General features: G+C 40.8%; 1 protein-coding gene across 4 annotated transcripts in view; it reads right to left on the bottom strand.

The window, feature by feature from the left end:
• Ubr5 (ubiquitin protein ligase E3 component n-recognin 5) overlaps positions 1 to 12,657 on the bottom strand; it is a 131,415-nt gene extending 118,758 nt beyond the window's left edge. For all 4 annotated transcript variants that reach the window (XM_077801346.1, XM_077801349.1, XM_077801347.1 and 1 more), the window contains exon 1: positions 12,587 to 12,657. In XM_077801346.1, coding sequence (XP_077657472.1) covers positions 12,587 to 12,648 — 62 coding nt within the window. In that variant the 5' untranslated portion in view covers positions 12,649 to 12,657. The remainder of the gene's footprint in view (positions 1 to 12,586) is intronic.
• Between the last annotated feature and the right edge of the window lie 305 nt (positions 12,658 to 12,962).

Below are 12,962 nucleotides of genomic sequence, written 5' to 3'. Positions count from 1 at the left end.
TATTTTTAAAAGCTCAATTAAAATAAGGTGGAAAAGGTTTAAAAAAACTATTTTCCATCCACTATTTTCATCCACACCCCTGAATATCGATGAGAATGATTACAAGTACACGCCTATAATCCCAGCAATTCAGGAGGCAGAGTCAGGAAGATCACAAGTTTGAAGCCAACCTCAGCAACTCAGCAAGACTCTCAGCAACTTAGTGAGACTCTGTCTCAAAAATAAATTTTAAAAGGGCTGGGATTTAGTTCAATGGTAAAAGTGCCCCTCGGTTCAATCACTACTACTACTATTACTACTACTACTACTACTATTACTGTTACTACAATACTGTGGTGGTGGTGGTGGTGGTGGTGGTAGAGGAAGAGGAAAGAGCAGCAGCAAGAGGAGGGAGAAGGAGGAGGAGGATCAGGAGGGAGAAGAGAAGGGAGGCAGGAAATAAAAAAAAAAGTTTTGAAATGGCAGAGCTGGCCAAAATATATCAAATACAATTTGTAAAATAATATCACAGGCCTACAGATTCAAATTAAAATGAACTTTGAAACATTACACATACCTCCTCATATACAAAACGAGTAAACTGAGACTGCAGGAAAACGATGATAAGCCTTGAGACTCCGTGACTAGTTCAGAGAGACCAGACAGACCTCCTAACTCAGATCAGAGTCGTTCCAGTTCTCAAGAGTTCTGGTGCCTATGGCACACAGAATCTTTCAGATATCACTGCCAAATTCTGTAACAATTGCATCACTTGATAAAGAATGTCAATATTAGAAAACAAACCTTAAGAATTAAAAAGATACATCTGAATTCAGAAATACAGTTTTTACTATTTCATTTCACCTTGAGCTCTTAGGAAAATAAGTGTGATATAAAATTCTATGTCCATTTAAATAGTTACATCATGCCAACATGGTGTCATATGCCTAAAATCCCAGCAACTCCAGAGGCTGAGGCAGGAGAAAGGCAAATTCCCAGCAAGCCTGAGCAATTTAACAAGACCCTTCTCAAAAAATAAAAAAGGTTGGGAATATAGGTTGGTGGTAGAGCACTCCTGGGTTCCATTCCCAGTAACACAAAAATGAATAAATTTTTAAAATAAAGAGTTTTTAAAAAGTCTTCTGATCTATTTATTTCAAGGGAAATATTTCTCAAAAATGCATATAAGAAAAAAATAAAATTAAAAAATTAAACGCAAGTGGGGAAATGTTGCTTTCTAGCTTCAGTACTTTGACAAAAATAAAGAAGTTGCCACTGGAGGAAACTAAGTGATGGATACATGGACTTTTCAGTACTATCTTTGCAAATTCTTGGGAGTCCACAATTGTTTCCAAATCAAGTTAGAAAAACAGTAAATTGAGCCCACTAATCTATAACCTTACTATGTGTGTGTGTCTGTGTGTGTATGTTGCTGGGGATTGAACTCGGGGCCTTGTGCATTAGAGGCAAGCACTCCACCAACTGAGCTATATCCTCAGCCCAACCTTACTCTTCTTTAAACTTTCCCAATGAGCCAGAAGTTCCAAGCACTTCCTAATCCTGAATTCCAGGAAGTGCTGGTGCAGCGAGTGAAACACATAAGCCATTCCTAGCAGAGCACTTTTGCACATTTGCTGAACAAGGAAAGTTAATCTTAACACTGTTCTCAAACTGTGTAGGCAATAGCAAGGCAAATATTGACACAGCCCAAACTTGACTACCTCTTTTCATCAGTATTTCATAATCTGCTACTAGCCTAGCCTATAGACCAACTTCCCTGTCCTGCCTAGACTGTAACCTTATGAGCACAGCCGAATTTTTCTTTGTAGTACTAAGTAGGGATTGAGCCTAGGGGCACTCTAGCACCAAGGTAGAGCCCTACCCCCTATTTATTTTGAGACAGGTTTTTGTTAAATTTCTGAAGCTGGTCCCCAACTTAAGATCCTCCTGCCTCAACCTCTGGGATTTCAGGCAAGGACCACCATGCCTGTCCTGCTGTATGTTTTTAAAAACTACACTTCCAGTGTCTTATAGTACCAGGGTGGAGCTACTATCTATGTAAATTTAACTTGAATTTTTAAAACTTCATGGTAAAAACAAATAAGTAAACAAAACACGGGGCTGGGAATGTGGCTCAGGTGGTAGCGCGCTCGCCTGGCATGCGTGCGGCCCGGGTTCAATCCTCAGCACCACATACCAACAAAGATGTTGTGTCCGTCGAGAACTAAAAAAAATAAATAAATATTAAAAATTCTCTCCCCTCCCCCTCCCCCCTCCCCCCCTCCCCCCTCTCTCCCCCTCTCTCCCCCTCTCTCTCTCTCTCTCTCTCTCTCTCTCTCCTCTCTCTCTCTTTAAAAAAAAAAAATAAGTAAACAAAACAAACTACTGCAAATGACTTCCCTGCTTTCTGGTTTTACTCAATGTATGCACACAGGGCTTTGGAGGTAACTCAATGTTACAGAGAGTGCTTACCTAGCATGTGTGTGGCCCTGGGTTCAATCCCTGGCACACAAAATCAAGGAGCAAGAAAACACTCTATTCTCAAAAAAGATAGCTAAGAACCTGTAGTTCCTGCTTTAAATCAAAGAACCTCTTAACTGGAAGAAAAAAAAAAAAACCAACACAGTTAATGATTTTATTTCAATTTGGTTAAGCTACATTACTCATATAAAATATTCTTATCAGAAAAACTGTCCACTTCAAAACAACTATGAGGGGGCTGGGGGCATAGCTCAGTAGTAGAGAATGTGCTTATAGCCAGTGCAGGCCCTGGGTTTCATCTCCAGCATCAAAAAACAAACAAAAATAAATATATCATGGCCGCAAAAAAAAAAAAAAAACCTATCACCTCTCAAGAATGTCCTAGAATTTACTAAAGGAAAAGTGAAGCTTCCAGCAACCGTCAGTTCACATTTCCAAAGAGTCTTCTGAAAAGTAGAGATGTCATAGAGAAGAAAAACAAAGTACCGATTGACCTGGAATCGCTGCAATTCAAAAATTTTATGAAGCCAGAAACATTCTGAGTGTATGGGGTAGCTGCTAACTATCTACTGACTCCCATCTCTGGATGCAAGTGTTGAATGTACCCTTCATTGGCTCTCAGAAGTCAACATATCGCCTAGTTCTACATCTACAGCATTGACAGAATTCTGAATAGGGAATTGTTAGGATCCTGTGCCAGTTATCTGGACTCATGCTCCCGTGGCAACAATAGGAGGCAAAGAAAAAGTACTTCCTATACTCCTCCAAGGACCAACCAAAGAAACAAAAGGTCGAAATGCTCATTATCGAGAAAATACTCCATCCCCCCCTCAATTATTCTCTAATCTATACTACAATTATTCCCTAATCTATACTAATCAAGACACCTGAGAAGCAGAGCATAATCACTTAGATAATTTCTCAAAGATGAATACTTAATTCTAAGCAGGATTTTAAAAGAATCTATGCCTAGGGGTTATAGCTCAATGGTAGAGTATGTGCTTAGCATGTGCAAAGCCCTAGGTTTCACACCTAGCACCAAGAAAGGAGAAAGAGTAAGAAATCAATTGTTTAAAGGGAAAAAAAAAAAATCAAACTGGTGCTTCCTTTACAAACTTAAAATAGAAATTTCTAGATTCAAGTGATGACACAGAACAATAAACTGGACAAATTCAAATTACTTCTGGAGCAAGACATGGTGGCACATGCCTGTAATCCCAGTGATTCAGGAGGCTGAGGCAGGAAAATCTCAAGTTTGAAGCTATCCCAGGCAACTTAAGGAGAGACTGACTCAAAATATAAAGAGCTGGAGATGTAACTCTGTGGTAAGGCATCCTTGGGTTAAATTTTCAATACCTTCTCCCAAAAAACTCTAAATCCCCACATACACACTTTCAATACGAAACAATTACTATTATAATGTAAGAAACCAACCAACTACACAAACCCAATAGCCTTCTCTTCCCAAAGCCTTTTTGCAGGGTGGGGGTTCGGTGGGACTGCACTGGGAATTAAACCCAAGGTGCTTTACCACTGAGCCATTTCCCCAATCCTTTCTTTAGACAGGGTCTCGCTAAATTGCTAAAGGTCTGACTAAATTGCCAAGACTGGCCTCGAATTTATGATCCTTCTGTCTAAGCCTTCAGAGTCACTGGGATTACTAGCACACACCACCTCACCCAGCTCCCAAAGCCTTTTATATAAAACCCTGTTCTCATCAAGATATTAAGATAACCCTACCGTGTTGTCTCTGCTTTCTAAAATTTTCTATTAAATCTCAAATTTGGCTAATCTCAAATTTGGCTTTTACTTAAAGTTTACACAACACAGAACCTCTTCTCACATCACATCAAGCAGGCTATCACAAAGAACAACCAAATGAATTTCCACCATGCCCGAGTAAGAGTTTTGGAGATGCTCGGGAAAAGATCTGGAACCTTGCATCACCTGAATTCTGAAATAGGTTCACACTGGAGCAGAACCAGCATAAAATGGTAGCTTCAATCCCTTTTCCTCCTATACTACAAAAAAATGGGGCCTGAACTAATGGGGGGCAAATAACTCTATTGATTCATTCATTATAGTACTTGACAGACTGGACACAATCATAACCTTTGTAACCAGCAATCTAGAATACAATCACTAGATTTAATGAAATTTTAAAATATATCTTTACATATGCTAACATTATTTTTAATTAACATGCAAATTTGCTGTCAATAAAAATACAATGTTGCTGGACATGATGGTGCATGCTTATAATTCCAGCAACCCAAGAGGCTAAGAGGATGGGAGGCCAGAAGGCTAGAGCAGGAGGATGGAAAGACTCAGCAACTTAGTGAGATCCTAAGCAACTAAGCTAAGAACCTGTTTCAAAATAAAAAAAAAAGGGGGGGGGGATAGGGATGTGGCTCACCCCTAGGTTCAACACCCAATGCAAAAAAAAAAAAAAAATTATATACATGCACATACACATAATGTTTTACTCTGCCTGCTTCCTATGAAAAATATCCTAACAAATTAGTTAAGAAAAAATCCAGGTATATAAAATTATAGTCAGATACAGTGGCACACACCCAGTGACTTGGAAGGATAAGGCAAGAGGATTAAGTTCAAGAACTTAGGAGACTCTGTCTCAAAAATAAAAAAAAAAAAAAATTAAAGTAATGCAGATGTGGCTCAGTGGTAAAGCACCCCACCCCACCTCCAAAAAAAAAAAAGAAACAAAAAGAAAAAACTTAAAGTCAGACACACATGGGTAATGTAGCTCTTGTAGCTCAATGGTAGAGTATCCCTCATCCCTGAGGGGAAAAAAAAGAACAGGGGATGGGGGAAATTTAAGGAGAGGGAAGGAAAACAGAGAAAGGAGGATAGGAAGGGAGGAAGAAAAATTGCAAAGTCACCAACATGTTAACAGGGAGAGCCAGAACTTTTCATCTCAAATTTGAGATTCTCTATTTTCCACAAGGATTTTTTTCATAACAAGGAATTTTTTTTTTAAGAATATGAATACTAGGGAATGGCTCCAAATAGAAAAACCCAAATTTACAACTACAGAACAGATTTTATAATTATGGTATAGATTCACAATTTAATACTACTACCCATTAATATATAAAGAAACTACTACAAAAGCAATGCATAACAAAAGCATTGTTCTAAGCAAAAGAAACCAGACTCATGATTCCATTTCTACGAAATCCTACAGAGGCAAAACCATAGTAAAAGAAAGCAGAATAGTGGTTGCAAAGGACAGAAGAGGTAGGGAGAATGGACTTAATATACAAAGGTAACTTTTTGGGGTGATGAAAATGTTCTACATCTTGACTGAGGGGTAGCTATGCAAATGTACATTCTTCTCAAAAAACTTGAACAAATGGTACACTTGAAATGAATGAACTGTACTGTTGTAAAGTATAATTGTAAGATGTAAATACTGAAAATATATTATTAATGGGAATACCCTTTTTTAGGGGGGGAGGCTGATACTGGGGATTGAAGCCAGAGGCATTTAACTGAGCCATATCCCCAGCCCTTTTATTTTATTTTATTTTGGAGACAAGGTTTCATGAGTTGCTTAGTATCTGATTAAGTTGAGGCTGGCCTCTAATTGCAAACTTGTGTTCCTCTCGCCTCAGTCTTCCAAGTCACTGGGATTAAAGGCATGTGCTACCATGCCCAGATAAATACAGTACGTTTGCTATGCAAAAAGATAAACTGAATTTACCAGTGAGATAACATTCAATATTAACACTTTATTTAACCGCAAGTTCAAAGCCATCCTCAGCAACTGTGAGGCACTAAGGAACTCAGCGACCCTGTCTACAAATAAAATATAAAATATGGCTGGGGGTGTGGCTCAGTGGTCAGGTACCCCCTGTGTTCTAACCCCAGTACCAAAAAAAAAGTTTCAAAGCATAGGTAATTAAGGATTTAACATATTTCTCATTCTGAATTTATTACCACTACACTGATTATATCAAAAAATAATGAAATATTAGAGATAAATTCTTAAAGATAAACTCAATTTTCTAATACTCACTGCTATATATTACTTAGAAAAATATCACAAACTTTTCACTTGACCTTATCTTATTCTTCAGTGTATATCCCCATTGAAAATCATTTAATTTCATCATTAATTGTAAAATTACAAAATGACTGTTAATAAAATGCCATTATACTGGAGATTAAGAAGTTACAACCTTGGAACTGGTGGTGTAGCTCAATAGTAGGGTTCATACTTAGTAGAGGCCCTGGGTAACAGCTTCAGCGCAAGCGAGGGCGCACACTCACAAAGACACCCCAAAGCATTGAGCTGTCAAGAATATTATGATTTCCAATGTGATCCCGCCCTCCCTTCTAAAAAGTTACAAGCCAAACAAGTTTTATGGTGGCATGCCCCATGCCTACAATCCCAGTCTATAATCCCAGCTACTAGGGAGGGTCTTGAGGCAGAAGGATGGCAAATTAGAGGCCAGCCCTGGCAACTTAGCAAGGATCCATCTCAAAATAAAATGTTGGAACTGGGTATATAGATCACTGGTAGAGTACTTGCTTTTGTGAGAGAGATTAGGCTGTGTAGGACAGAGCATCATATCATCAATGGAAAATCTTAACTCTCTTGAGTTATGTGAGAGATTGGGTTCCATCCCAAGTACCACAAAAGAAAAAAAAATCAGCAAAATTACATCAACATTTCATAATCATAGAGACCCAGGAATCTATCAGAATGCCAAGGTACCAAAATAACAGAAACACAGGTGGTGCCCAGGCACAGTAGTTCAAGCCTATAATTCCAGCAACTAGGAAGGTTAAAGCCAGAGATCACAACTTAGAAATAAGTTTCAGCAACTTAGCAAACCTTGTCCCAAAATAAAAAAGGGCTGGGGATGTGGCTCAGTGATTAAGCATGCCCCTAGGTTCAATCTCCAATACCAAAATGGGGGGAGGGGGACAGTAACTGGACCTTTTCTTTATTAGAAGTATGATAAAATGGGGGAAAAGAAGGCAATAAGTACATCCTCTTTCACCATAAAATTGCTCCCTTCAATATGCCCTTTAAGGTCTACTTAAATGTAATTTAACAGTCTTCAATGATTAAACTTCCTTTAGGGATCATTTCCTAAATTAATTGTTAAGAGAAAAAAATCCTTCCCTTCCTAATTCCATCCCATTTCTCCCAGTTGTACTCCTGTGAACCATATGATTTCCTTCACAAGTGCCTGTTTATTCCTAGGTCTATGATTTAGAATCAACTTCTTAAATGTAAATTTAATCTGCCCTTGTTTCAAACTTTTAATCTTTCCTTCAGCAATTTCATTCAATCACTTTATGAAGCACGGCTCTGCCTTTCCAATAGTGTTTCCAGTACTGTTTTTAGGTAAAAATCCCAAAATAATCAAGAGAGTTAAGATTTCCCACTGATGATATGATCCTCTATCCCACACAGCCTAATATGTATTATTTTGGGTGGGTTTTGGGTTTGCTTTCTGTGTTTTGTTTTGACTTGAGGATTGAGTGTTTTTGTTTTTTTGGGGGGTGCCGCCCACTTAAATTTCAGACAGCTTTCAATTATGATAATCTCCACCCCCCACAACTTTTGTTCAACTCATCAGAATACCTATCCTCTGGTTCCTACTGAGAGGGCAAGGATATTCCTGAGTCTTTAAATACAACAGTTTCCAATCGTGAGCACTAACTAAATACTATGCTCTATGCAAAGAATCACACTTTCTCTGACAATACTCTCCAAGAGGACTTTCAGTGATAATGGCACTGTTTTCTATCTGCACTGTCCAGTGTGATGGTGAGTAGCTACATGTGGCCTTAGAACACTTGAAATATAACTAGTTACCAAAGAACTGACTTAAATTTTAACTTTAATTAACTTTGATTTAAATCGTCATGTTTTGAGACTAACAAGAACTTAATACTGCTTGAATTTTCTTCATAACGTAATTTTCACTTATTTTTACATTTATAAGTACTGAACAAAACTAAGCCAGGGTTTCTCAACCTTACCACAAGTGACCTTTTGGACCAGATAATTCTGTTGGTGGGGGGGCTATCCTATGCATTACAGGATGTTTGGCATCATCTCTGGCCTCTAACCACTAGAAACCGGTAGCAATGTACCAGCTGTGACAAACAATTTCTCCAGGCTGGGGGTACAACTTAGTAGCAGAACATGTGCTTAGCATTTCCAAGGTTCTGGGTTTAACCCTCAACATTAAAATTAAAAAAAAAAAAAAAGTGTCCGGACACTGCCAAATATCCCCTGTGGCATATGAGCTGAATATCACAAACTTAGGACTAAGAGTCTAGATTCTTCACTTAAGGATAAGAATATTCTAAGACAAAAGTGATCTGAGTTCCTATTTTCCTATATGGAAACCAGGCAACACATAAAAGCAGTTAAAAGAAACCATCTCTTTATATTTTACAGAACTCACATTAATTTATAATAGTTGTTTTCCCATCCATTAACTGTTGACCTTGAGATGGATACTATGCCTAATTCAGAGATTGAGGTGGAAGGGAAGTGCAGAGAAGGAAGTTCGAAGCAGTTAAATGACATGCCTACCAGAACATGCTTCCAAACTCCTATCTATACTATCTTACCCTGTAGCCTTACAGCACCTAAAGGGGAAACAGAAAAACTCTTTTGATATAACAATCTCAATCAAGACTGTTTATGATTGCACAACACATTACAATGCCAAAAGGCAAACCTCACAGGAAAATTCCACATATAGACAAAGAGAACTGGAGTAACTAACCGGCATCCTGAGGACTAATTCAGGGACTGGCCATGCTGCACCCACATCACTTTAAAAAGGCCTCTCCTAGGGCTGGGGTTGTAGCTCAGTGGTAAAGCACTTGCCTAGCAAGTGTAAGACACTGGGTTTGATCCTCAGCACCACATAAAAATAAATAAAGGTACTGTGTCCATTTGCAACTCATAATTTAAAAAATATATATATTTTTTCCTACTAACCTGGTACTAGGGAAGGGTTCAAAGGCTCAGCCCCCTGACTAAAGGTAAAAGTCAATCTGGAGCTCTGGAGGAGGAGTTAAAAGGAGAATGAAAACTAAGACAGGTGGTTGGCTGCTAAGGCTGGCATGCCAGAGACAGTAGAAATATTCTGGAATACAGGCCAAGTAGAATAGTGGAAAGAACCCTGGACTTTTTAAAAAAAGAAAAAAGGCCAGAAGACCCATCATGTGGAGCTCAGATGTCTGTCAGTAGCTCACTATGTATCTCCTGATAAATTCAACTCATTGGGGAGAAGATTGGTCTACATGACTCTGGGGACACTTTCCAGGTATTGGTGAGCTTATGCCTCCAACTCTATCCTCAATCTCAATATGCAGATCCAAGTTCTCAGAAACTAACTCAAGAAATGCACTGAAAAGAAAGCCAAAGTGTCACAAAAGAAAATTCTGAGTAGAAAATGATGCTTTCAGGCCAAATTTTTTTTCTTTTTTTTAGTGCTGGGGTTATTCAAACCCAGGACCTTATGCTAGGCAAATGCCAAAAGTTTTCTTTAACTGAGCAATTTTTGTAGTACCTCAATCCTCATGTAATCTTACTGTTTTTAGTGTAAAGAATAAAATATATCTATTTATACCCCTTTTCCTCCAAAACTATCATTCATTATTCATTTGCAACTCCCACAGGCACATTTTTCATATTAAAATGAAGCTATATATGCACACTCTTTCCTAATTCCATAACTTAATTAAAAAAGGTTGTGCTGGGGTTTGTTTTGGGTTTTGTGGTTTTTATTTTGTTTTGTTTTTGGAAGCAGATTTGTCTCAAGCAATAGGTTGGTCTAATTACTCTGCAACTAGGTATAAAAAGAGGAGTTTTCTTTCTGAAGGGTAGACACAGAACAGTTTCTGCCACAAGTCAACCAGGACAAAAAAACATACAGTGCCTTGGCTACCTCTTAAAATTTTACCTACACAGCTGTTCTATTTTCTCATTTATGTGAAACTTTTAATTATAATTCAAATCCACTTATCCTTTTCCCATTTCATGAGAAAACCCAAAATGATTTAATGTTAATATTGTGTACTGATGCTAGAGTCAAAAACAAAATGTATTACTTTTTTATACTAGGAATGGGAGGGTTAGTTTTAAGAAGATATGACTTGTAAATTTCTGAAACAGTTGAAGCAAAAGGGATACTAAAAAAATGAATCAAAGTGCCCCCCAAAACAGCAAAATAGGTTTTGGCATGCACAGCCAATTGAGTAAGCTAGTCAGGTACTTGGTACATAAAGTCAAGACTAAGAAAACACGCTCTACTTCTTTCCTCCCTGGTGCAATTTTCTAAGTTAAAAGACAAGTTACACGACAAGCATGCTTCTATGAATGACAGCAGAGCTATTCTCACTACTTGCCTACTTCTAAAATATACAAAAACCCCTATGTTGAAGTCTTTTATAAAAAGATATCTAATGAAATAGAGTAAGGATCACATAACAAAATATTAAATAATCTAAAGGTTATTTCCGTATGTAAAGGAGCTATAAGACAACTCCAAATGGTTAATATTTTCAAAAGTAATTCCAAAAGTTTCACAAATAGGTATTTAACAATATGGCTAGAGCAAAGATTAAACAAATCCGAACCCAGTGCGAGAAACTATCCCGCCAGCTCCGGATTTAAAAGCAATCAGCCCCACCTGAGGCGGTTAGATACATTGAGACAGAAGCCAGTATCTTAGCAGCAAGTTAGGCCTCTACCTCTCTCTGGGAAGCGCATGACAAACAGGGCGTCATACAACTTGAGTCACCAGGTCACTTAGCAAAAATTACTCCTAACTTGCAAACTTGGGATCAGATGGCCTTCTATACTAAAAAGAAGTATACATAGCAATAAAGGAATAGACTAGAGAGAGAATAAAATGCTCCACTTTCTGACCCGTAAACATTTGGCCCATCATTAGCTCTGAATCCTAGATTCTAAGACATGCTTTAATGGAGGACTCCCTCAACCTCCTCTGAGTCTGTTTTGCAACAGTGAAGGAACTTTTCCTGCATTATCTCAGTTCCCTTAGAACATGTGGCCCTGCAATTCAATATCCTAAACTGGCAAAGAACAGTAGCGGAGGAAAGAGGAGGAAACCAAAGCAAAACAGCCTTATGAAAGAAAAAAAAAATTTAAATATCAAAATCCCTCCTCCTCCCACAGCAAAGCCAACCCAGAAATTTACAGCGTGTTAAGAAAAGCAGCATTGCGAACTGCAAACGTAAGAGTTTTCCTTTGACACTCTACGCACGGTTTTCAGCTGTCAAATTACAACTCAGGAAAACACTATCATTAGAATAAAAAAGGAAACAAAAAAGCTCGCACCACAGGGGCCGGGAGCTGGAGCTGCCAACACCATTTCAAGGGAAGGAGAGCAAAGGGAATCCAATCCACTTCCCCACCCCCGCCCAAATTCATCCCCACCCGGGGGCAGGCAAACCTCACCGCAGGGGCTCAAATTTAATAATAATAACAATAATGATGGCGCTACCTCCCTTTCTCTCTCCCCAACCCCCTCTCTCCGGATCTGCCGGGAATCGCACCCCCCCCCCGGGATCCCCAGGCCTGGCAGGTCCAGACTACCCCACCGGACACAGCTCGCGGGAGTCCTAGAGGACCCAGCCCAGCCTACCCCGGTGCCTCTGGCCTCGCTTCTCCTCTTCCCTCTCTTTTTACCTCCACCATCCCCCATCCGCATTGTCTGTCTCAATTCAACTTTGACTAATATGGATTCCTCGGGCCTGGGCCGGGCGGTAATTACAGCCCGCCCCCCGGGAGCCGGAGCCCCCCCCCATCTCCTCCGAGTTCAACGCGGCTCTTTGCGGGAGGGGGAAGGGGGTCTGCAGAGCGCTCTTCCGTCTACACCGCGGGCCCGGTCTACACTGCGCCCACCCCCCGCAGCCCCTAACCCCCGGGACGAGAAGTTTGCCCCAGAAGGGGCCTACAGGGGGCAGTGAGGACCCCCCAACCCAGCCGGTCGGACGGCGCGTAAACACCCGCGCCCGCCCCGGCGAGGTCGGTGGGGGTGGGGGGAGGGGAGGGCGCCCCTCCCCCGCCAGCCCGCCCGCCGGCCGGCCCTATTACCTGTCATTGAGCTGGTCCTCGGTGCCCGGCAGCGGGTGAACCACGAAATGGATGGACGTCATGGTGCTTCCTTCTCGTCCTCCTACTGAGGACGGCCCCCTCCCAATCTCGCCCGCCCCCCGAAGCACCTTCCCCTCCCCAAAACCCACGGCCGCCGCCGCCTCCCAGTTCCCAAATGGAGGGAAGCGAATGCGCAGGGGCCGCCGCCGCCTCCCTGCCGGGCGTGTGTCCGCGGCCCGGCGGTCCGGCGGGGCAGGCAGGAGGACGGATCAACGCGCCACTCGCTCGCCCGGCCACTGCGCGAAGGGGCGCGAGGCCGGCGGCCGGGACCGGGGCGCGCCGCCGCCAGCGGCAGCCGGGCGTCGGGAGAGGACCA

The sequence above is a fragment of the Urocitellus parryii genome, chromosome 7 (genome assembly GCF_045843805.1).
Source record: "Urocitellus parryii isolate mUroPar1 chromosome 7, mUroPar1.hap1, whole genome shotgun sequence".
NCBI lineage: Eukaryota > Metazoa > Chordata > Mammalia > Rodentia > Sciuridae > Urocitellus > Urocitellus parryii.
This window is presented reverse-complemented; position numbering and strand designations above follow the sequence as displayed.